A 25,762-nucleotide genomic window follows, 5' to 3' on the forward strand; every position below is an offset into this window, starting at 1 on the left:
AATTGGAACCAGGGGTGGTTCTAGTTAGGGGTCAACAGGGGCCAGTGCCCCTGTAGAACAGGTCCTGGCCCCTGTACTAAAGACATGACATTAAATACACTTCTTTTGATAATATGCACTGTTGAAGAAACCATAACTGATTGGTCCCTTTGACCAATTTTATTTTTTACCTTTAAAGTTTCACTCTAACAAGGGTATAAAACTTAAGGAGTTTCATGTTTAGCTTCAGCTCAAGAGATTTGATCACAGTGTTTATCTGCTAGATCAGGGGCCTGTTTCAATAAGGAGGTTCAACCAACTCTGAGTTAAAACTTGAACACTGAGTTGACTTAGCCTGAGATGGGAAACTTTGAGTTTTGGGTTTCAGAACAGCTGAAATTAGTTAGTTCAATCAACTCTGAGTTGGCTGACTCTGAGTTAAGTGCATGCACCACAACTATAAAAAGCCATTATCAATGGAGCGCAGATATTACGAGTCACCATGGCAACAGCATGAGACAAAAAATAGTGTGCATATTTCTCACTAGCAGAACTGGATGTGCTTATGCAAGCATATGCAGAATTTGAACATGTATTTAAAAAAAAAGCAATACGGCTGCAGCGGCGAAGGAGAGAGAGTTAGCTTGGGTGAAAATAGCTGCTCGAGTCAGTGTGTAAGTTTACATTTTAATTACTTTTATACAGTGTTGGGTTTAATGAATTAAGTTACTAAGTCATCTAAATACTGTAATTAAATTAAAGACTATAAAACAATAGTGGATTTAATATCAAATTTTAAAAGGTATATTTTTAACTTAACTTTCTCCCTCTATAATACACTTTGGTCAATTTAAGATTAATTCATGCAATTGAATATTGTTTTAATTTGAAAGCATTAGAAGTGCAGTTTCTTGTCTCTCCTTGTATTGTTCAAGTGGTTGAGGTTGATTTGGGATTTAGAAAGTAATTAATAAGTAAATAAAACAAATTAGTAAGTAGACCGATACTTTCTCGAGACAGTAATTATTACATTAATCTAATTAGACTTGTTGAAGATAAAATTTGTAGTTAGTAATTAAGAACTATTTTAGAGTAACTTACCCAACTGTTATAATATCACAGGTGAAACTGGAAGAACAGTATTTTATTAAACCTAATTTAATTTTCATGGATAGGTGCAATCCTGCAGGCATCAAAAGAACATGGCAGCAGCTGAAAATGAAATATAAAAACATACTTCAAGCAGGTAAGCCTTGAGCACATCATAGGAGTAGCTACCTGGCTTTACAAACATTTGACATATTAAATGACTAAATGGCATTCAGTGTAGCATTTTTGACATATGTCTAAATGTTCATTCTCATTTGACTTCTACTCAGCCAACAGACAGAAGGCAGGGGCTCGTAAAACAGGGGGAGGACCTGCACCACCACCCCTGACAAATGCAGAAGAGATGGCCCTGAGCCTAAATGCTGGAAGGCCAATGGCTGAGGGAATTCCTGGAGGGACTTCATCAGAGCCAGTCACTCCAGAAGATTTAAGTGCCTTCATAAAATGTAAGAGGTCTACCTACAGTGTTGTTGTTTTTTATATAGACTAAATGTGATATTTCCATTTATATTACTTTGGGTTGGGTTTTTTGTTGGTCCCAACAGATTCGGATGGTAATATCTGCCTCTTGGAGCCTCCTGTCCCAACAGTACCCCATACAGTTGTCAGTAGCCTACTCCATACACCATCAATTATGACAAATAGTATTATACAGTGTACTCTATGAAATGCTCATCTTCACAGGATGATGGGGATGAAGAAACCGTTTCTGCTGCCACAGACAGGCCTACAGAGGTAATTTTAATATTATTTGTTTACACATCAAACAATCTACACATTCACATTTATATGTGGAGTAGCCTATAGAATCCAAGTTTATATCTATAAATGGTCATTCTTATCTCTACCCCCCAGAGTTATGGAAGAACGGCAGGAGGAAGGTCCATCAACTTCTGGTGCACAGATGGACACAGTTCAGTGATTTACAGTAAATGCCACAGTTTCATTCTGAATTTTAGACTACATTCATGATGTAACTCTAATCTAATGTATTTTCAGTTGCCAGTTAAGGAGTTATATAGACTTCTTCTTATTAAAAAGATAGAAAAAAACAGCAAAGAACTTGTATACTTGGACCGCCAGATCCAAAAGGCAGATCTGGAAATCGACATTCTCAAACTAAAGCTAGAGGTGAGTGTATGGTCACAGGTGAATTCTAGGAAGTATTGAAACTATTTTAAAATCTTTTTTTTTTGTTTTCTTTTTTTTTAGCAGATGAACAACTCCATATAAATTGCTGTGATAGGATAGGGATATGACAAAAAATCCACTCTGGGCCTCAAAATCCTTTCCCGACGTAAATGTAACTCCCTACGAAGTAATACAGCCTCTTCGTCAACAGGATCATCCATAAAAGGTCATGTCATTTCATTCCCTTTGATGCACTCTGCGTGACTGAAATGTGTGCAATTAATATGTCCCCAAAAAATCAATGAGGTGTTTAAACACCACTTCCTCTTTAAAAAAGGGGAGGAGACCAAAATAAACTCTGGGTTTTCTGAAGAAAATCTGCTCCCGACCAGGTTAGGTTCACAGAGTAAATTGCCATGGTAACTGACTCTGAGTATAAGTTACCTCTCTTTCAGAAACGGGCTTGACTTACTCTGCTTTCTCAGGTTTAACTTACCTCCCTTTCTGAAACACAAAACCCAGAGTTTTCCTCATTTCAGGGTTAACATACTCAGAGTTTTCACTTAACCTCCTTTCTGAAACAGGCCCCAGGTGTCTGAAGCCTGCAGTTCCGGAGGCACAAGTGGCTCACTTAATATTATTAAACCATTAAATATTGCCTTGTTTTATTGTTTCATTCTTTTGTTCTGTGCCCTTATGCAAAAAACACCGGCTCCATCTTGGCAACCCCTGGTAAATTTGGTGTAGAACTGCCGCTGATTGGAACACAACATAGGTCCCAACTCTGATAGATAAGCGTCCCAGACAAACCATGTTGCCAACAAGTAAAAAAACATAAAAACTTTATTTATACACAAAAATAAATAAATAATGATCTAATGAAAAATAAATAATAAAACAAACTCCAGGGAGCAATTTAGATCAGTTAATTGGCAGCAATTTTTTGGAATTTTAACCCCTTGTTTCGTTTCATGTAGAAAAGCGTGAAATTATTAATGCTTGAAAAAACAAAAACAAAAACAAAAAAACACAATAATTGTCATTATATACGCAAAATACTGGGGTCGGATTCCTGGTTACTGGCTGGAACGTAGTTGGTAATTAGTATATGATAACACGTCTTGCCATAGCCTACGCCCACGGAAGTGACCTAAATGGAACGACGTAGATTCTCGTGACGCAATGCCTCGGCGCCTGGCAACACGGTGAACTGAGTGATTCATTGTAAAGTTCAGACATGGCTTTCTCTTAGTTTGCGCTCCCGCTGGTGTAGAAAATGCCTCCAACTCGGTCAGACGCGAACCGCCGTAGTTCAGGCTGATACTCCCGCGTCTGTTTTACAACCTTCCAGCCATGAAGTTGCTCAACAAAGACATCGAGAAAGATAATGCCGGGTGAGTGCTAACGTTAGCTAGCTAACAAATTGTGTCACCTGCTGTAACAGCAGCATTAACAAGGCCAGGGCTTTGTAAAGTGTAAATGAAAACATTGCTAAGGTGTTTTAAGATTTCGCTGGTAGATTGAACTTTTTTTGTTTGTTTTAATGACTTAATCATAACAGCAACATTCGCGGTATTATTTATGGACGTTATTATTTTTGCATGAGCGCGATCTGCTCTCGTCTTGTAGGATTCTCATCCTGTCATAAGCATATTTTTAAATTTTATCACCTGTTAATAAAACTGTCTTACGCCCCGTGTGTCAGCCAGGTGACCCTGATGCCGGAGGAGGCGGAGGACATGTGGCACACCTATAACCTGCTCCAGGTGGGGGACAGCCTGAGGGCCTCAACCATCAGGTAACATCTGGATGAGAGGTCCAGCTTTGTGGCTTGTAGCGAGATTAAATATCCGATAAAAATCGGTGGGCTGGGATGTTTTAGTTTATTGTTTAGTTAGTGACCCCACCATCCCCTATAATGTGTTTTATCTTTTTTTTTTTGTTTGTTACATTGTAATGTTTCAGATAATCTAACATATTTTTATATAAGACAGATGTATCAAAGGAAAATGCAGGTTGCAAATAAACAATATAATTTCCTTTAGGGCTAGACCATGTAGGAAAAAAGGCATGTTGATAAAATAGAAATGATACTGATCGATATTGATAATTATCAACAAATTCAAAACATATATTTTTAAGTGCAGCCCTGGCCATTATATTGCTATTACTTAGCAACTTACTTTTAGATACAGACACAAACACTGAATTCAAACTCAACCAACTTTAACCCAAAACTGGAAGTATTTAAATGATTAAAAAGAATGAGTGCTCTTTGAAGTCTTTGAAGGGGCGGAGCTTGGTTACTGGGTCTGCGTTGTGATTGGTTGGATGTAATGACTGTGATATTAACCTACATGGTTAGAACACTGCAAAAAGGGAACTAAAAGTAAGTAAAATTTTCTTGAAATTAGTGTATTTGTCCTAGATCTGAGCAGGTAAATAAGACTATTTGCCAATGGAATAAGATTTTTCCACTTAAAATAGGAACAATTCATCTCCATCGTCTCATTTCAAGTGCAGGTTGTCTAATTATCTTATTTTAAGGGTAAAGATACTCATTCCATTGGCAGATAATCTTATTTACTGGCTCAAATCAAGGACAAATAGACTAACTTTAAGAACATTTTACTTGTTTTTAGATCCGTTTTTGCAGTGAATGCAAAAAGGAAGGAAAACTGTTATTCTATTGAACTTTTTATTGACCCTTTTATTTGATCATCGATATTGGATTATCAATCGATAAATATTGTTATTGAATTATCGTCCAGCCCCACTTTCCTTGTTATATCGGGGCCTTTTGCTCTTGTCCTTCTTCTGGGCTCTGGTTTGTCACACCTGGGAAACTCTGAAGGATTTTCTCCAAACACAGCACCCTGGTTGATTTCAGACCGAACCGAACTCCAACAGAGGTTAGGTTCGTCCTGAGGAAGACGTTCCCAAACACAAACTGAACGACGCGGCGTCACCTCAAGGAGAAGGGACGCTCTTTTGAGGACCAAATTGTTTATATTCTGGAGAGAGAGAGAGCGAGAGGAGAAAGAAGCATTAATCCTGACGCCCAGTCAGTTTCAGAACAATTCACACCTTCCTGCATGTGACCGGAGATCTCTCAGTGGTAAGGCCAACTGAAGATAAAACTTCAATTTTTGTTGGAAAAAATTGTGGATTAACGAGGCCAAGGTGTAGCTTTTTTTTAAAATATTGGGTATAAAAACTCGCTCGGTGTTTCAGAAATGGAGCATCATGCCAGCAGTGAAGCACGGTGGAGGGGGTGTGATGGTCTGGGCTGCTTCGCATACATTAGTTGTTGGAACCATGAAGGTCAGAGTTGGGTTGGAGAGCTTCGTCCGCCTCGTGAAATCATCATTTAAAAACTATTTTTAGTGTTTAAGTAATGATGACCTGAGGGAAAAAAAAGGGGGAACAGATCCCTAATTGGGCGGATACTTTTTAACGCCGCTTCATCTGATTTTGACGGTTCAGCTCTGCTGATTGATAACGCCACACACGATTGGACGGCTTCATGTCGGCGGTGATTACTTTACGAGGTAATTACTAGATTAGCATATCCCTTCCTGTCATTTCATTCGTTTGTATGCGTCACCGCCACAATGATTACATAATTGGCCTCATTTGTAGATTTCAATCTGTTGTAGGAAGAGAACGGCGGGGATGTATTTTCAGTTACACAGGGGGAAAAAAAGAATCTTTTATTAATATATAGACGGGAGATGGAGCATCCGAAAGTAAAAAATAAAAGTTAAAGTTTTGATTTGCACGTGTTTTCTTTAAATTTGCGCTCTGAAGGGGTTATGGCCGACTTTTCTTTACAGAAAGGGAACCTCAGTTGCTCCTGACGTTAATCGATAAGTTTGGGTTCTTGAGATGCTCTATGTAAAATAAACTTAAACAGAATGTAAGGAGATAATAAGCAGTAATTGCACAGAGATAAAAGCGATATATTGTCTGTTTATACCAGGGATCGGCTACCTTTACTACCTAAATGACATTTTTTTTTGCCCCTCACTTGTCTACTCCCTCCCTTATATCCATCCTTTCTTCCTCCCTTTCCTGTTTCCTAGCTTCCTTGTATCTCTCCTATCTTCCTTCCTTGTCTACTCCCTCCCTCATATCCATCCTTTCTTCTTCCCTTTCCTGTTTCCTAGCTTCCTTGTATTTCTCCTTTCTTCCTTCCTTGTCTACTCCCTCCTTCATATCCATCCTTTCTTCCTTCCTTGTCTACTCCCTCCCTTATATCTATCCTTTCTTCTTCCCTTTCCTGTTTCCTAGCTTCCTTGTATCGCTCCTTTCTTCCTTCCTTGTCTACTCCCTCCTTCATATCCATCCTTTCTTCCTTCCTTGTCTACTCCCTCCTTCATATCCATCCTTTCTTCCTTCCTTGTCTACTCCCTCCTTCATATCCATCCTTTCTTCCTCCCTTTCCTGTTTCCTAGCTTCCTTGTGTCTCTCCTTTCTTCCTTCCTTGTCTACTCCCTCCCTTATATCTATCCTTTCTTCTTCACTTTCCTGTTTCCTAGCTTCCTTGTATCGCTCCTTTCTTCCTTCCTTGTCTACTCCCTCCCTCATATCCATCCTTTCTTCTTCCCTTTCCTGTTTCCTAGCTTCCTTGTATCGCTCCTTTCTTCCTTCCTTGTCTACTCCCTCCTTCATATCCATCCTTTCTTCCTTCCTTGTCTACTCCCTCCTTCATATCCATCCTTTCTTCTTCCTTCCTTGTCTACTCCCTCCTTCATATCCATCCTTTCTTCCTCCCTTTCCTGTTTCCTAGCTTCCTTGTGTCTCTCCTTTCTTCCTTCCTTGTCTACTCCCTCCCTTATATCTATCCTTTCTTCTTCACTTTCCTGTTTCCTAGCTTCCTTGTATCGCTCCTTTCTTCCTTCCTTGTCTACTCCCTCCCTCATATCCATCCTTTCTTCTTCCCTTTCCTGTTTCCTAGCTTCCTTGTATCGCTCCTTTCTTCCTTCCTTGTCTACTCCCTCCTTCATATCCATCCTTTCTTCCTTCCTTGTCTACTCCCTCCTTCATATCCATCCTTTCTTCCTCCCTTTCCTGTTTCCTAGCTTCCTTGTGTCTCTCCTTTCTTCCTTCCTTGTCTACTCCCTCCTTCATATCCATCCTTTCTTCCTCCCTTTCCTGTTTCCTAGCTTCCTTGTGTCTCTCCTTTCTTCCTTCCTTGTCTACTCCCTCCCTTATATCCATCCTTTCTTCTTCCCTTTCCTGTTTCCTAGCTTCCTTGTATTTCTCCTTTCTTCCTTCCTTGTCTACTCCCTCCTTCATATCCATCCTTTCTTCCTCCCTTTCCTGTTTCCTAGCTTCCTTGTATCTCTCCTTTCTTCCTTCCTTGTCTACTCCCTCCCTTATATCCATCCTTTCTTCTTCCCTTTCCTGTTTCCTAGCTTCCTTGTATCTCTCCTTTCTTCCTTCCTTGTCTACTCCCTCCCTTATATCCATCCTTTCTTCTTCCCTTTCTTGTTTCCTAGCTTCCTTGTATCTCTCCTTTCTTCCTTCCTTGTCTACTTCCTCCCTTATATCCACCCTTTCTTCTTCCCTTTCTTGTTTCCTAGCTTCCTTGTATTTCTCCTTTCTTCCTTCCTTGTCTACTTCCTCCCTTATATCCATCCTTTCTTCTTCCCTTTCTTGTTTCCTAGCTTCCTTGTATCTCTCCTTTCTTCCTTCCTTGTCTACTCCCTCCCTTATATCCATCCTTTCTTCTTCCCTTTCTTGTTTCCTAGCTTCCTTGTATTTCTCCTTTCTTCCTTCCTTGTCTACTTCCTCCCTTATATCCACCCTTTCTTCTTCCCTTTCCTGTTTCCTAGCTTCCTTGTATCGCTCCTTTCTTCCTTCCTTGTCTACTCCCTCCTTCATATCCATCCTTTCTTCCTTCCTTGTCTACTCCCTCCTTCATATCCATCCTTTCTTCCTCCCTTTCCTGTTTCCTAGCTTCCTTGTGTCTCTCCTTTCTTCCTTCCTTGTCTACTCCCTCCTTCATATCCATCCTTTCTTCCTCCCTTTCCTGTTTCCTAGCTTCCTTGTGTCTCTCCTTTCTTCCTTCCTTGTCTACTCCCTCCCTTATATCCATCCTTTCTTCTTCCCTTTCCTGTTTCCTAGCTTCCTTGTATTTCTCCTTTCTTCCTTCCTTGTCTACTCCCTCCTTCATATCCATCCTTTCTTCCTCCCTTTCCTGTTTCCTAGCTTCCTTGTATCTCTCCTTTCTTCCTTCCTTGTCTACTCCCTCCCTTATATCCATCCTTTCTTCTTCCCTTTCCTGTTTCCTAGCTTCCTTGTATCTCTCCTATCTTCCTTCCTTGTCTACTCCCTCCTTCATATTCATCCTTTCTTCCTCCCTTTCTTGTTTCCTAGCTTCCTTGTATCTCTCCTTTCTTTCTTCCTTCCTTCCTTGTCTACTCCCTCCCTCATATCCATCCTTTCCTCCTCCCCTTCCTGTTTCCTAGCTCCCCTGTGTCTCTCCTTTCTTCCTTCCTTGTCTACTCCCTCCTTCATATCCATCCTTTCTTCCTCCCTTTCCTGTTTCCTAGCTTCCTTGTGTCTCTCCTTTCTTCCTTCCTTGTCTACTCCCTCCCTTATATCCATCCTTTCTTCTTCCCTTTCCTGTTTCCTAGCTTCCTTGTATTTCTCCTTTCTTCCTTCCTTGTCTACTCCCTCCTTCATATCCATCCTTTCTTCCTCCCTTTCCTGTTTCCTAGCTTCCTTGTATCTCTCCTTTCTTCCTTCCTTGTCTACTCCCTCCCTTATATCCATCCTTTCTTCTTCCCTTTCCTGTTTCCTAGCTTCCTTGTATCTCTCCTATCTTCCTTCCTTGTCTACTCCCTCCTTCATATTCATCCTTTCTTCCTCCCTTTCTTGTTTCCTAGCTTCCTTGTATCTCTCCTATCTTCCTTCCTTGTCTACTCCCTCCCTCATATCCATCCTTTCTTCCTCCCTTTCCTGTTTCCTAGCTTCCTTGTATCTCTCCTTTCTTCCTTCCTTGTCTACTTCCTCCCTCATATCCATCCTTTCTTCTTCCCTTTCCTGTTTCCTAGCTTCCTTGTATCTCTCCTTTCTTCCTTCCTTGTCTACTCCCTCCTTCATATCCATCCTTTCTTCCTCCCTTTCCTGTTTCCTAGCTTCCTTGTATCTCTCCTTTCTTCCTTCCTTGTCTACTCCCTCCCTCATATCCATCCTTTCTTCCCCCCTTTCCTGTTTCCTAGCTTCCTTGTATTTCTCCTTTCTTCCTCCCTTGTATCAGTCCTAGCTTCCTCCCACCTTCGGTTGTTTCCTGGTACCGTGTGATTTCACACATAAATTCATCGTGAATGTTTGGATTTTATATTTTAAATTGAACATGAAGGTCTGGTAAAGTTTTGGGGTTTTTACATGAACAAATACGTAGAAACTGCCTCATTTTTTCAGGCAGTAGGTTCCTGATGGACAGTCCATGTGCAGAGCTGGGAATCTTAATGCGTCGCTGCCTCGTTTCTCACAGGAAGGTGCAGACTGAGTCCACGACAGGAAGCGTGGGCAGCTCCAGGGTTCGGACCACCCTGACGTTATCGGTGGAGACGATCGACTTCGACTCGCAGGCCTGTAAGCTGAGAGTGAAGGGCACCAACATCGAGGAGAACCAGTATGTCAAGGTCAGACTTTTGCCTTTTTCCCCATCCAGTGTTTCTACGGCACATAAATATTTTCTTCTTAGAGGACCTGCCCTCAGTCAGTGGGTCATGTGCTGAAGAGCCGACGCCATTCTTGTCATTTTTAAGGACTTTTCCCTTTCAGTGTCAAATCCAACCCAGCTTTCCTCATAAATCCCTTTACAGTACCGCACATGAACAGCGTGCTGTACAGAATTCAGTCAGGGCCACATAGACCCGTTCCCATTATATTTAAATAACAGACACGGACATCTCTATTATTTAAACCGGGTTGGGCTGCAGCTCCTTAACATCTGCCGCCCTCTTTTTAAAGGCAACAAAAGTAATTGGACAATAGACTCAAAGGCTTTTTCTCAAAGGACTCAAAGTGCATGAAAGGTTACAGATAAATCAATGCAAGGTGTGACTCCTCAGGAATAGAAAGGCTAGATCGACCCTGCTGTGGTAAAAACGCTGACATTGTGTTTGTTTTTGTTCTCGTTGGGAACAAAACGTGATGTTCTGGTGTCTTTCAGATGGGGGCCTACCACACCATTGAGCTCGAGCTCAACAGGAAGTTCACGCTGGCTAAGAAGTGCTGGGACAGCGTCGTGCTGGATCGAATCGGTAAGCACGTCCTGCTCTTCCTCTTCCTCATCCTCCTCCTCCTCAGCAAATGGACACCAGTCAGACCTAAAATCATGGCCACGCAGCTCTATGAACTTCAGTGGAGTTTATGAGCTAAATTAGTGCTAAATTATGAAAGTGGAGGATAAACGAGTCATGGTTTTCAACATTTTATACAAATAAAACCATGAAAGTTCTTCTGTAGCATTCCTGCCCCTTTATTCTGACATCTCTAAATAAAATCACTGCCTCAAAGTCCGTCTGTGTAATTCAGTGCTTTCTGTAGGGCAGAGGTGTCACACTCATTTCTAAATGGGGCCACTTTGGCATCACAAAGTGATTAATAGGGCCGGTTGGACGTGTATAGATGCATAGATGATACTTCTCATTTCCTAATTTCATTTCAATTCACATAAATATATTTCAAAAATGCACAGTAACAAAAAAGTAGTATTATGGTGAGTTACACTCTAGACTCATCATTCTGCATCACTTTTTCTCTTTTTGGACATTTCTGGGTTGTTTTAATGTGTTGTGGGAACACGTCTATGTATTGGCGTGTTGCTGTTACTACACAATTAAAAAGAAATCAACGTTCGCTACAACAGGTACGGTTTTAGACACTTTGTACTGTACCAATTTTATTCATAAAGCACTTTAAAAACCCACGGGACCAAAGTGCTATACACAATCATAAAACACAAATGATCAGTCATAAAACAATAAGCAAAATGGTATATACAATTTTTATTTTATATACCATTTTTTATATTTTATTTTATTAGTAATAAAATTAAAGAAAGTAAAAACGGAGTGAGACAATGTCAACATCTCAGATTGTGTTGAAAGCCAAGGCTATCGTCCAATCGCGAATACAATTAACAATTTAGAATACAACACAGTTTAACAGGATATATGCCTCTACTTTATGACACTATATGCCTTTTTTGGCTCTTGAGGGCCGGATAAATTGCCTTAATGGGCCGGATTCGCCCACGGGCCTTAAGTTTGACACCTGCTTTAGGGGGACATGAAGATAATGCAGAAGAGACCAAAAACAGCCTTGTCTTTATTTGTCCAGAGAATTCAGGCCTTCTAAATAATTTTAAATGTGGCAACAGCGCCCCCTGCAGTCAGTATTTTTGTGAATACTATTAATAAACGCCTAAAAAGGTACAAAACTTAATGTAACCGAAGTTTCTCTTTTAATATTAATTAATGATCGTAGCTTGATAAATATTGGACTGCAGGTGCAAGTCGGGCTAAAAGACATTTATTTTATTAATATTTATATAGTTAAAAAAGTGTGATAATGTTTAAACAGTCTAGATGAGGTGTCACCAAGCATTTTGAAACTGAGAACTACTTCATCGTTGTTGTGTCACACGAAGGGCTACCAGTGCTGAGCTTTGAACAGAAGGGTCAGAGCTCACCTTAACTTCATGTAAAATAAACATATTTTTCATGCTTTGTAACAGATATTGTCATTTTTAAATCTATATAAATGCAAGTGTGAATAAACAGGAAGAGTAACGTTCTAGGGGTTAGAAAACACGTTATAAATGAACCCATATGTATGTTTTTATATATATATATATATATATATATATATATATATATATATATATATATATATATATATATATATATATATATATATATATATATATATATATATATATATATATATATATATATGAGGGATTCTGGGGAATCCTTAGAACGGCAGCTTTAATGCATTAAAACAGAAAACGTTAAAAGTTATAAAAAAATATATATTTGGGATGGGGTGCAACAGAAAACATTTCAGAACCACTGGCGTAATTTAATTTCCGTATATAAATGCAGCAGTTCTGCATTCGATAACAACCAGCAGCATGAAGAAGATGTAGAGAAGCGTAAATTAGGGTTTGTAGGTTTAGCAGCGTTAAAAAACGAGGGGAAAACAGAAAGATGCTGATTATGGGATCATTTTAACTGAGTAAGTTCTGCTCAGACATGTTCAGCTCCTCGCAGTTGACGTTTGAAATGTCCTGCAGAAATGCAGCTCATTAATTTATTATTTAAGAATTTTATTTCTATTAATTAATTAAGCATATCCATGTGTCCTCCTGTCAGAGCAGGCATGCGATCCGGTGCAGAGGGCGGACGTGGCGGCCGTGGTCATGCAGGAGGGTCTGGCCAACGTGGTGCTGGTGACGCCCGCCATGACGCTGCTGCGCGCCAAGGTGGAGCTCACCATCCCCCGAAAGAGAAAGGGAAGCTGCACCCAGCATGAGAAGGTCAGCACGTTCGGTGTCGGCATCACGGTGGAGCGACGCGTCTTCTCTGGCTCACAGGACGACGGTTTCCTCTGTTATTTCTTTTCCAGGCGCTGGAGCGGTTCTATGAGGCAGTGATGCAGGCGATCCTTCGTCACATCAACTTTGAAGGTAGGACGCCGGCATGGCGTACACGTTCAGACGCACGCTTCCCTAGTAGGGCTGAACAATTAACTGCAATTTTTGGCTATGTAACAATTAGGGAATCAGACACGTCCATTAGGTGTTGGTAAAATGTTTAAAGTGGGTTTGCCTCCACATGGAAGGGAAGACAGTTGCAGCAGTGAGATAATCTAATTATATTACTTGTTTTAGAGTTTATATAATCATACATAGCATTAAGTACAGGTCAATCAGTTTAATACATAGACTTGCTTGTTGGTTGGACTTTATGTTCAACAAGGATTGATGTCCAAATCAACTAAAAGCTGTTCTCTTGAACAATATTCTGATTAATAGAAACATTAAAAGTTCTTGTTTTGAATAGTCCTTGTTTACAAACATCTTTATTTAGACGCCATTTTTGTTGCTTTTGGTTAATGCAGAGAAAAGTCAAAATTGCAATTTTGGTTGAAATATATTGTAGGCAGAACGCGATAATTTCTGCTCTGAGTTTAGATGCTGCGGGTCTTTTAGCAACTAATCTGCACAGTGAGGAAACAAATTGATTTGTTGTTTGTATATGTTTAAAAAGACATGATAAATTAAACTGGAAAAAAATTGCATTAAATCGCAATATAAAAAAAAAAAAAAAATCGCAATTAGATTATTTTCCAAAATCGTTCAGCCCTATTCCCTAGTTTGAGCTGTAGCTGCCGGTCCACATGACGAGCTGCTCTCTGGTTGCTCTTAGTGGTGAAGTGCATCCTGGTGGCCAGCCCCGGCTTCGTGAAGGACCAGTTCTTCGCCTACGTCTTCAAAGAGGCGGTGCGGCAGGACAACAAGGTGCTCCTGGAAAACCGACCCAAGTTCATGCTGGTCCACTCCTCGTCGGGCCACAAGTACTCGCTCAAAGGTGCCGCACGCATTTTAAAAAGAAACTGTCGGGTTTTACCACAAGCTGAAGACGTGACGAGATTCTTGTTTTTGCAGAAATCCTCTGCGACCCGGCGGTGACCAGCAGGCTGTCCGACACCAAGGTGATTTATTTGAGGCAAATTTCTCATCATGTGGGAAAAATATGATTAATGTGGGATTAGTCAGATTGTTTGCTTTAATTTAAAGTCTGTGGAAAATATTAAGTGGACAGAATGCACGACACGTTAAGCGCAAACACTAAACAACATGTTTAGGAATGTGAATCCATTAAGCCTCCTTTAGTCATTTCTTCCTTTATTTGATCTAAAAGCAGTTTTTATGAGTTCACGTTGTAGCCTCTTCACCTGGAGCCTCGTGTTTCTGTCACTCTCAGGCAGCTGGAGAGGTGAAAGCTCTGGAGGATTTCTACAAGATGCTGCAGCACGAGCCCGACAGAGCCTTTTACGGGTGAGAAGAGAAGCCGCGACCCGGAACGGCCCGTCTGGGACCGGCGCCGGCTCCGCTCGCTCATTTCTCCCCGTCTGTCCCTCTTCACAGGATAGCTCACGTAGAAAAAGCTGCTGATGCTCTGGCCATCGACACCCTGCTGATAAGCGACAAGCTGTTCAGGTGAGCCGCTTCCCGTTCAGTGAAACGGGTTAAATTTCCATTTTTAACTGGTTTCAACCCACAAATCAACCAACCACACATCCATCCTAATGAGTATTTATCTACACCTCTTAAGTAGGGCTGGGCGATATGGATTAAAAAATAAATCTCAGATTTTATCATACCAAATCCAATCAATCAAGTTTTTTCCTCCGTTTTGTTTCATAAAAAGAAATTAAAGAAATTATTTTAAAACCTTGCTTTTTATGTCAAGCATTTCGTCAGGGAGTTGACCTGAATTCAAAGTGCAACTAAAAACAAGCTGTGAAACATGCTTGTAAAACAAGATGGCAGCCGTGCCATTATAAACAATGAAAATATAACAAAACATTTGCTGCTAGTGGTATTACACAATGAACTTAGAACAGGCTTCACTGCACTTGTGAACTTCAAACTAAGTTAAAAAAAAAAGTAAAAAAGTAAATGAAGTACCTCGTATTATGGTTAAAAAGTTTCCACTTAACAATATTTTGACAATAATTTTGCCTAAACATATATTCAGCATCACATGCTGTTCTCTTCATGGAAACCCAATAAGTGGATTAGCAAAATAAAATCCAGATTTTCCAAAAATTAAATCTTAAAGAATCGATTAAATTGATTTATGGCCCAGCCCTACTCTTAGGGCTGTCAAAATAATTGATATCTCGATATAATAAACAGTAAAAAAAACGAATTATTCAAAGATACTAATTTGCATAAAAGGAATGCAAACTGTTATCAGAGATGCTCAGCCTCTCTGCTCCTGAAAGTTTAAACTCTGCTAACATGTTGAGTTCAGCCAGAAAAACACATCAGGCCCTCTTTATCGACAAGAAAAACACAAATTTTATTAGGGTATAATTAACAGGTTAAGATCTTTGAACAACACTATGTAATGCAAGTAATCTTTTAATAACCACACTTTTTACATTCTATTTAATTTCATAGTAAATATGACCACATCTGTCTGAGGATTTTAACTCAAATGCAAACTTTTGTTCATTAAAAGCTGTTTTTTTTTCTTTTCTTTCAAATCATTTATTAAAATTACCTAAATAAAGCAAGTGTTTTCAGAGAAATACCGGCCCATATCCTGTTCTCATATTGCTAGACCAGAAATAATTGCATTTTTTTCCCCTCAGTCAAGTCTAACATAATTTGCAAACTGGGTGACAATATTTTTAATAAAGCAAATGTGCAAAATCCGTTTTTAACTTTCGATCTACAGCGATTTAACATCCTTTTTCATCAGAAAATGTGAATTTGTTTAACTAAAATGATCACATTTTGTAAAGCACGTCGTTTTTTTAGCGTTATTATCCAGTTTTTGGCCGTCAGGTACTTCTGAATTTCGGCCCACGTGCCAAAACGTTCGGACACCCCTGGTTTAAACGTTAGCTTCACGGCACAGAGGGCACTCTGTCAGCCTGAGCTTCTCTGTCAGCCTGAGCTCCTCTGTCGAGAAGCACTTCTGCGCCTTTCCGTGGTACGAATCGGTGTTGATCACCTTCTAAACAGAGGAGCAACTAAACAAACTACTGCTTCTGTAATTAGTAGTAAAACTATTGGAGGCTAATGTGGCTAATAATAGCAGGTCATGGTGATCCAGACTGAAGCTGACAACTAGAGCAGATAAAACTTTCCCTGATGCTGAAGTTGCTTGTGGCAGGTTGCCATAAAGGCAGAAATTGTGCAGAGCTACTGCTGAATGTATGCATTGACCAGCGTTGCCAGTTCTTGCAAGAGAAACAAGCAAATGGCTCTATTACGTCTGCCTTGTAAACAATATAAGTGAAATCGCTGATAATAACCGGATGTGGCAACACTGGCATGGACAAGTTCCTTGTTTACGCTGTAAAAATATTTTTTATACACCAGATCTATGTTGGTTATGAAACACAATTTACTTTAGTATAAAGTGACACTTTATTTGTCACCCAGTAGAAATATTTAATTGCATCAAATAGAAAGCTCCAGGCAAATAGACGCAACTATAGTAAGGTAATAGATAAAAAAAATAAAGTAATAGACGACTGAATCAAAGGTAAACTCTCCATAAAGAGTTTACGCTGATGTGACACTTAAAATATATATTTAAGTCCAGACAAAGGCTGAATTCCCCCTACTTGTTGGTTTTGCCCCAAATTAAGAAAGTTAAAATGCGATCTTATTGTAATTAATCATAATTTTTTTACCGTTCCTTTAAAAAATGGGTGTTGAGATATTTTAGGTTAGAAAACCGTAGTCCATCCGTCCAGACAGACGGACCTCGATCAGACTTTACATATCGAACATAAAATCTGCAAAGTTTTATTTTTATGTTTAAAAAAATGATCTGAAAAGGACAGAGAACTTTGGAAACTGCTGGTTCTCAGTGTAACTAATTGACTAATGATGATTTGTCCTGGTTCTGCTTTCAGACACCAGGACATTCAGACCCGGAGTCGCTACGTCCGGCTGGTTGACAACGTGAGAGACAACGGTGGAAATGTCAGGTAACCCGCAGTTAACGTGAATATTTAAATAGTTCATATAAAAGTAATGCATTCAACCCTTTATATGGATAGATGACATTTATTTGTTTTTCTTCCATGCAGAATATTCTCAAGTCTTCATGTCTCTGGTGAACGTAAGTTACTTTAAATTATAAATGCAGCAGGTAGATTTGTTTTATTTCTTTTACTCGTTTAACCAGCATTTCCTCACTGAATAAAGCGCTAGGAATTCTATTCTAAGTGAATTTTTTTTTGCTATTTAATGGATTAAACTTGTCATTGACCTCTGTGCAGAGAATCTGGTAGTTAGAGGTGAAATTAGACTTAAAGTAATTATTAAATAGAGGCTGTTTGTCAAAACGCTGATGTTTTTGCTCTTTGCATGGTTATTTAAACTTAGATATGTTTAGTTTTATCACTGTGAATTATACTTTTCCATAAAAAAAAAGACCATCGTTTCTTTTTAGAAACTTCTTTATTGAAGCCTTTGTCTGTATTTGACATAGAGCAGCACTCCTGGAAAATTTAAGATATTTTAAATATGGATTTAAATGTTTTTGTACATATTTTTTTTTTAATTAAACCCTCCGCACCTATTGATGCCGCTGGTAAAACCAACGAGTTTAAAGCCTTAAATGAATCCTGAATTACAACAGCTTGATCTTATAATGAAAAACGTAGAACAATTGAACCTTTAATGTAGGTAAATATAGTCAGAATCAGCTTTAATTGCCAAGTTTGTGACACGAACAAGGAATTTGACTTTACTCTCAATGAAGACATTTTAAGTATAAATGGATAAAAAAGGAAATCAAGATATTTTTTTTGTAAATATGTACATATACGGTGGTTTTATAAAACAGGAAGACGTGGTTAGACTAGTGCAAATATTTGTTATATCGGTCTGTTCCTCTGACGGAGCTCTGTAGCGCCACCTGGAGGTGAAGGTCTGTGTAAATGTTTGTGTCCAGGATGTCAGATCCTTTTCAGAGGATAATAATCCAAGACAAATACTGTTAGAAAACATTATTTTCCAATTCTGAATATGAATTCTTGTATTTATTCCTAAAGATAGATTTTAAAAATAAAAAAGCATTTTCCACTGAATCTCCAACTCACACTCCACTCTGGGGGGAGAATCTTTAATAACGCTCCAGGTTTCTCTGTTTTCTACCCTGGACCTGTTTGGGTTTTCTGATCCTCAAAAAACCCAAACAGGGTCCTAAAATTACCAAAATGAAATTTTGAGGCTGGAAAAGAAGAGAATTTTTTGTAGTTTTAGAATCTTTACTCATCTTTAATATAAAGACGGTTGTCATTCCAGTTATATTTTATGTTTTAGATGCAATTTAATGCAACTCACCATTCGGTTTTAAACGTAAATATGTCATAAATGTGCAGGTTGGCACATTCTGGTGCCCTGACTCCATTTTTATTGCCTTTTTATTAATTAAATAAAACAAATCTCTTGCTGTTATTGAGCCTCCTGCAGTGATTTATCCTGAACTGTCTCCTCAGAGCTGACGCAGCTGAGCGGAGTGGCCGCCCTCCTGCGGTTTCCCATCGCCGATGTGTCGGACGCCGAGGACGACAGCAGCTCCGCCGAAGACTGATCCGGTTCGTTGGGACCCGAGTCAGTCTCCTGCGCTGATTCTGTTAAAACTAATAATCCTCCGCGCCGCAGCAGACGTTCCCTCCTCTCTCAGATCCAACTGAGACGCGCCTTCCCTCATTTTTACTTAACTGAATGCAGGCCGGAGTGGGTTGATGCTTTATTATTTTTTTATTTAAGCCGTCATGAAGAGCTGCAGGATTAATTATAGCTAAAAAAAATAATCATCCACTTTGTTGCCAAATCCAGATTCGAAGTAATACATTTGAGAGGATTTTTCCCCTTTTTTTTTTGAAGGTGACTGATTTTTTTTTTTTTTTTAGATTAAACAGGAGAACCATGCTGTTGAGACTCATTTCACTTCTTGCATGAAATAAACACCTCAGCCCAAGATATAAAAATATATACTTTATTGTGCATTGCAAGTTTGCAGACTCGTCTTTTGTCATTCTGGGTCAAACTACTGCAAATCAGCAGAACTATGCATCAAGTATGCTCAGGATTTTAATCCGATTCTCCTTCTTCACCTCTGCTGAAGAGAGTTGGAAGCAGCTAGGACTAAAGTGCGTTTTGAAGCGGCCTGCGTCACTCAGCCGGACACTGGAAGCTGTTGATCCAGGCTAAATCCTCCATGGTGCCCCAGTGCAGGTAGATGATGGAGCAGACCACCATGACGTGCATGATCTGGTGGCTGTTGCCCCAGTTGTCGAACAGGCCGGGGCTGAAGCGCTCGGGGATCTGGACCACGTTGACCAGCCCCCCCAGCACGGCCAGGGTGTCCATGATGACGAAGAGGCGCAGGGAGTCGGGGCTGCCCGCTCCGTTGCCATAGACACGGAACAGGAAGAGGCTGAAGCGGAACAGGGCCTGCCAGACGAAGGCCCGCAGACGCAGGAAGTTGGTGTGTGCTGTGGTGGCGCAGTAGATCCCGTAGGCGGACAGGAGGATGTAGGCCAGCAGGGCGGTGCGTTGGAGGGCGGGGTAGCAGAGGAGGGTGATGTAAATGATGGGCAGAGCTCCTGGAGGAGGAGGAGAGGCGGGGAACAAGTTGCAGGTTAGCAGCCATTTAAAACTAGCCGTGTGGGATTTAAATGTGAGACTAAAACCTGCTTGAGATATTTAAATTTATAATGAAAAAGCTACACGCCTAGATTCCTCTAGGCCAGGGGTGTCAAACTAATTTTTATATGGGGCCACTATATTGTCATGCAGTCATTAAAAGGGCCGGTTGCACCTGTATAGAAGATACTTTTGATTTCAGAATTTCATTCCAGTTCACATAGAAGCATAAAAAATGCACAGTAACATAAAAGTAGAACCCTCAGGCCCAGTTTATACAGTTTATCTGCAAAATAAAGTTGATATTGGGGTGAGTTAAACCTCAAATTCATCATTCTGCATCACTTTTTCTCCTTTTGTGGGGAAACTGACACCTAGTGGCAGGATGCTGTTACTACACAGTTAAAAAAAAACATTCACTACAGGAGGCAAAGTTTTAGCCACTTTATACACTATAAAAGGATATATGCCTCTACTTTATGACATGATATGCCTTTTTATTTGGCTCTTGAGGGCCGGATAAATTACCTTGACGGGCCGGAGTCGGCCCGCGGGCCTTGAGTTTGACACCTGTGCTCTAGGCGTACCTTCCATAAGTGTTACAATCCCAAACTTCACTGTTTTTATAGGGTGGAGCATAGTGAAAGGAAATTAAACGGGGTTTACAACTCTTATTTTCTAAATAAATCTAAAATGAGTTGAGCACATAGCATAAAGAGCCTCAGATAAAAAAAATCCTAGAGGTCAGCTGAAGAGGAGCGTCCACATTTGGTCCACTTTAACCTTAAAGATAAATCCAGCTGTTCTGGAGGTTTGGTGGGAGAACATTATAGGAGAACCAGCATCATGAAGACCCAGGATCCCAGCAGACGGCTCAGGGAGGAAGTTCTGGTCCAGTTTACAGCTGGTTCTGGTTCTACAGCACCGTCCCAAGCTTCGAGCATCTCATCGGTCATCTGAACGTGGAGCGAGGGTGGTCTGTCTAAACTGTCAGGTTGGCGTAGGTGGGTTGTTGGAAAAAAAAAGCAGCTGAGGCCCATCGGGACTCTGGAGGAGCTGCAGAGATCCACAACTCGGGTGAAATAACAGGAGCTCCTGTTAAGGTCTGCAGGAACTACGTAGCTAACGTGTGGAGGACCTGAGACTGGGGTGGAGGTTCACCTTCCAGCAGGACAGTGAGCGAAAAACATATGGCCAGAGCTACAAGTTGAATGCTTGATAATAACACATATTGATGTGTTTGAATGGCCTAGTCAAAGTCCAGAACTACTGTGCCTTGCATGATTATTCACACATCCGCCCCCATTGGCATTTTTCATGTTTTGCTGCCTCATAGCCTGCAGTTAAAATGGTTTAAGTAAATATTGTGAAGCAAACATCAAATAGGACACGATAACAGAAAACATAAATCCAGCCCTCTGTCGTGTCTTTAGAAGTGACTGTCTCTGGATCAGTCTCTCTGAGCTCGATTTATCTGGCCTCTGGGATATCTGGCCCTTTCTCCAGGCTAAACTGCTCCGGTTCCTTCTTGTTGGCTGGTGTTCGCTTGTGAGCAGGTCTGACCATAGATTCTCAATTGCACTGATGTCTGGACTTTGACTAGGCCATTCCAACACATTTAAACCAGCCAAGTGTTGCTTTAGCAGCGTGCTTCTGGTCATTGTCCTGCTGGAAGGTGAACCTCGGCCCCCATTCTTTAGATTAGTAATCTCAACGGGACTTTCCTGGTTAAGCAGACTCAGACTGACACCGGTTCTACTCCAGAACATCCTTGTATTTAGGAATTTCTACCTTTCCCTCGACTTGCTGGTGAAAAAACGTCCCCACAGCATGATGCTGATGGGTTTGGGCCAGAGAGCGTTTTCCTCTGTGGCTGAGAAGTTCAGTTTTAGTCTCATCTGACCAGAGAGCCTTCCTACATACATTTGGGGAGTTGCCCTACGTGCCTTTTGCCAAATCTAACACGCGCCTTCTTATTTCTAACACTAGGTAATAACTTTTTTTTTCCTGTCCTGTGGACACATCCTCCAGCCTCTCTCCAGTGCATTTGGTCTCAGTGCTGCCTCTCTGATTGCTGCCCTCCTGGCAGGTTTGTCGTGATACTGAGGGTTTTTCCCATTTGAAGATGGAACATCAAATGTCTGGATGTTTTGTTCTAACCCCACCCTGACTTGCTCTTCTCAACAACCTTGTCCCTGACTTGTTGAGAGAGCTCCTTGGTGTGATGCCTCAGCGCTGCTGCACCTCTTGGGCCTTTCAGAAAAGGCGTTTATACTGGGCAGGTCATGTGACTCTTTTTTTTAGAGGCTTCATAGAAAAGGGGATGGATGCATATTGACGTGCTAGGTCAATTCTGGTTTATTTATCTTTTCTAACCTGAACAACTTAGCTAGATTAAAGAAAGATTCAAATTGCCCATTGAGAATTTGTGGCAATAGTTAAAAGTCCAAAGAAGAACAGGCAAAGATTTCCGCGTCTATGTGAGCAAAATGGAGGAAGACTTACATCAAAACACCTGGAGCTGTAATTTGCAGCCAAAGGTGGCGAAGCGGTGCACAAATGCCCCGTTGCATTCTCAGATTTTAATTTGTAAAGCCTTTTTTTTTTTTTTTTTTTTTTTTTTTTTTTAACTAAACATGCCATTTTTCCTTCTACTACCTTTGGTTATTTAGATTTAGTTTCAGGTTGAAACTCCAGCCTGCAGAGAGCCGCAGCGTTCTCCGTAAGCATCTGCTCTGGATATTTCTGGTCCACACATTGCATAAGAAGTGACATAAATCCTCAATGATTGTTATTATGCGTGACACCTGTTGACTGTGGATGGACATTTGTCAATAAAAAGCTATTTAAATCCACATTCACCTCAGAACAACAACTTTTAGTATCCAGAATTGCAGACATTTTGTTTTTTTAAATTAACACGAAATGACAGCCTTTGCTGAACGAGTTGATCGTCTCGTAATGAGCTACTTTTACAACAATGCATTAGATGCATCCGCTTTCTATCAGGAGGCTTACCGAGCGTGTTAACGAGGCAGACGCCCAGCATGTCCAGGGAGAGCAGAGTGTTGTACACATGCTGACCTCCGACGTGGTTCATGAACAGGTGGTAGAGCACCGAGCCGATGGTGGGGCACAGGCAGGCCAGGTAATGGGCAACACATATCCAGGTGCTGTCCACCTCCATCCAGGGGATACTGTAAGGCAGCAGTACCATGAAGAGGAGGAAGGGAATGCCTAGAGGGGAGAATGAAGGCAAAATGGTTAGTAAAGATGTTTTTACTCCTAAAAGTCCTGTGTTATATGAAAATAAATGATTTCCTGTTATTTTTTTAATCCCAAGAGCTGCATAGAAGTGTCCTCTGATGCAGCAAAACTAAGGAAATAAACAGAAATGTGTTCCTCTTGATCTACAGGACTGTCTCAGAAAATTAGAATATTGTGATAAAGTTCTTTATTTTCTGTAATGCAATTAAAAAACATGAAATGTCATACATTCTGGATTCATTACAAATCAACTGAAATATCGCAAGCCTTTTATTGTTTTAATATCGCTGATTATGGCGTACAGCTGAAGAAAACTCAAAAATCCTATCTCAAAATATTAGAATATTTCCTCAGACCAAGTAAAAAAAAATAATTATAACAGCAAAACAAAATCAAACATTTGAAAATGTCCGTTAATGCACTCAGTACTTGGTTGGGAATCCTTTTGCACAGATTACTGCATCAATGCGGCGTGGCATGGAGGCAATCAGCCTGTGGCATTGCTGAGGTGTTATGGATGCCCAGGATGCTTCAATAGCGGCCTTTAGCTCATTTGCATTGTTGGCTCTGGTGTCTTTCAGCTTCTTCTTCACAATACCCCACAAATTCTCTATGGGGTTCAGGTCAGGGGAATTGGCAGGCCAATCAAGGACAGTAATGCCATGGTCAGTACACCAGTTACTGTGAGAATCTGATGTCGTCTCTTAACCACTACCATACTTGTGATTTAGTTTACTGAACCAAGCTGAGTGTTTTTCAAGGCTCAGGAAACCCTGCAGTGTTACGAGTTAATTAGACAATTCAAGTGATTAGTTGAATAGCCTACTAGTATACTTTTTCACGATATTCTAATATTTTGAGATAGGATATTTGGGTTTCTTCAGCTGTACGCCATAATCAGCGATATTAAAACAATAAAAAGGTTTGCGATATTTCAGTTGATTTGTAATGAATCCAGAATGTATGACATTTCATGTTTTTTAATTGCATTACAGAAAATAAAGAACTTTATCACAATATTCTAATTTTCTGAGACAGTCCTGTATATATGAAGAAAAAAAACTATATGAATGGCAGCTGCTCCAACACACGGGCCACTTTAATGCCAACACTCCTCCCTTCCTCTCTGTAAGACTGTTAGTGTTAATGAACTTACGCCATGGCCATGTTGGAAACGGCACAAGGAGAAAGCACCTTTCTAAAGAAAGCTTTATTTTCTGTCGTCCTGTTCAAGAACGTGCCGTCATTTCTGCCTCCGCTGGATTTGCGGTTTGGGCCGGACCCAAACAGGCCGTGCACTGCAAAAACAGAACTAAAAATAAATAATATTTTCTCGAAATTAGTGCATTTTTCCTTGATTTGAGCAGGTAAATAAAATTATCTGCCAATGGAATGAGTATTTTGACCCCTAAAATAAGATAATTAGATATAATGCACTTGAAATGAGGTGATGGAAATAAGTTCTTCCTATTATAAGTGCAAAAATCTTATTACATTGGCAGAATATTTTATTTACCTGCTCTAATAAAGTATAAATACACTCATTTCACGAAAAATTGACTCATTTTTAGTTCAGTTTTTGCAGTGTGATCCTCAGCAGTGTCAGTCACCTTTAAAGACCCAGTTAACCGTCGGATATTTCCAACTATGGGATTCCCAGGGGAGGATTAGAGCTAATACCCCATATCCTCATTACACTTCCCTCAAGGATGCGTGCAAACCGGCGTGAGTGAAAGTGCTGACCTGGTACATCTAAAGCAGTTTGACCACTTTGACGGACGCTCTTCCGTCTTGTGCAGAGCGGCTTGTGATGCAGAGCTTTTTCACTACGAGGACCTACCGTGAGTGTAGATGTTGCCCAGCTCATTGTGCATGTAGAAGAGGCTCCTGAGGCACTCTGGAGCCGTGGACACGGGCCGGTATCCCGTCAGGACGTACTTGTTGAACTGCAGGTGCGGCGGGGTCTTCGTGAAGTCCAGGAGCCGGGGTCCCTGGTAAAGCACCATCGCCAATCTGTGCAGCCAGCGGCCTGCTCTGCAGATTCCTCTACATTTACATCCTAACGGAGGCCGAGCTCAGCGCGCTCAGGCCCGGTTCTGACGGGAGCGGCTGGACACCCTCAGCTCTCTGAGGCCCATCGTTGGACAGGTGTAATTCCCAACCTGTTGAGCTGTTCCAAGTGGCATGGTTTGAGCTGAGCCAATCAGCGGGCGGTTCTTATTCCTAATCTGGGGTAATCCCTGCCAAGGAACATGTGCACCGGTGCAGCTTCTCCTTGTCATTGTTAATAACAGTAGAGCATTTATTACACGGTGGCAACACGAAACTGCTGCGCTGCGGATAAGAGGGTTAAAGAAAAAAAAAAAAAAAAAAAAAAAAAAGGTGCGATGTTAAAGATGCAAACCAATAACAGAGGTTGGACTTTATTGTTTTAATCAAATACTGTACAATTAACAGAACACAATCTCCATCATAAATTAGAACAAATCAATTTTGCAGTATTTTAGAGGAAGGATTTTGCTACCCTGGCAAAAAATAACAGTTTTGTTAAAAAAAATAACGAGCATTCTTTTGCACACGGTGAACAGTAAGTACATGTGAAATAAAGCGAAAAACAGATGAACTGCTGGAAATATACACAGTAAAACAGAGCAGAAACTTATCACAGTCAAAGATTCATCTGCATACAAACTAAGAGGAAAATAAAATAGAATAAAATAATTGGTTCTGGGTCAGCCGGCTCTTCCTACTTCGGTTTTACATTTCAAACATAGTGTAGGGTTTTTATGTTTTACTTGAGCATTTCCATGAAAACTGATCCGTGTTAAAAACGTTAAA

At 40.5% G+C, this 25,762-nt stretch overlaps 2 protein-coding genes across 2 annotated transcripts; one reads left to right on the forward strand and one right to left on the reverse strand.

The window, feature by feature from the left end:
* Positions 1–3,383: 3,383 nt before the first annotated feature.
* Positions 3,384–19,015, forward strand: pelo (pelota mRNA surveillance and ribosome rescue factor). The gene is made up of 13 exons (XM_012850412.3): positions 3,384–3,614; positions 3,926–4,018; positions 9,728–9,878; positions 10,412–10,502; positions 12,621–12,784; positions 12,874–12,934; positions 13,677–13,838; positions 13,916–13,962; positions 14,235–14,308; positions 14,399–14,470; positions 16,912–16,986; positions 17,089–17,120; positions 18,505–19,015. Exons 1-13 carry the CDS (start codon positions 3,574–3,576, stop codon positions 18,597–18,599), a joined length of 1,158 nt encoding a protein of 385 aa, XP_012705866.2. The 5' UTR covers positions 3,384–3,573; the 3' UTR covers positions 18,600–19,015.
* LOC105916099 (progestin and adipoQ receptor family member 4) lies at positions 18,904–25,209 on the reverse strand. Its single transcript, XM_012850414.3, has 3 exons — positions 24,765–25,209; positions 22,676–22,894; positions 18,904–19,617 (listed from the first exon to the last, which is right to left on the reverse strand). The coding sequence occupies exons 1-3, from the start codon at positions 24,928–24,930 to the stop codon at positions 19,184–19,186; spliced, it is 819 nt and encodes a 272-aa protein (XP_012705868.1). The 5' UTR covers positions 24,931–25,209; the 3' UTR covers positions 18,904–19,183.
* Between the last annotated feature and the right edge of the window lie 553 nt (positions 25,210–25,762).

This window comes from Fundulus heteroclitus, chromosome 10 (assembly GCF_011125445.2).
Source record: "Fundulus heteroclitus isolate FHET01 chromosome 10, MU-UCD_Fhet_4.1, whole genome shotgun sequence".
NCBI classification, from domain to species: domain Eukaryota; kingdom Metazoa; phylum Chordata; class Actinopteri; order Cyprinodontiformes; family Fundulidae; genus Fundulus; species Fundulus heteroclitus.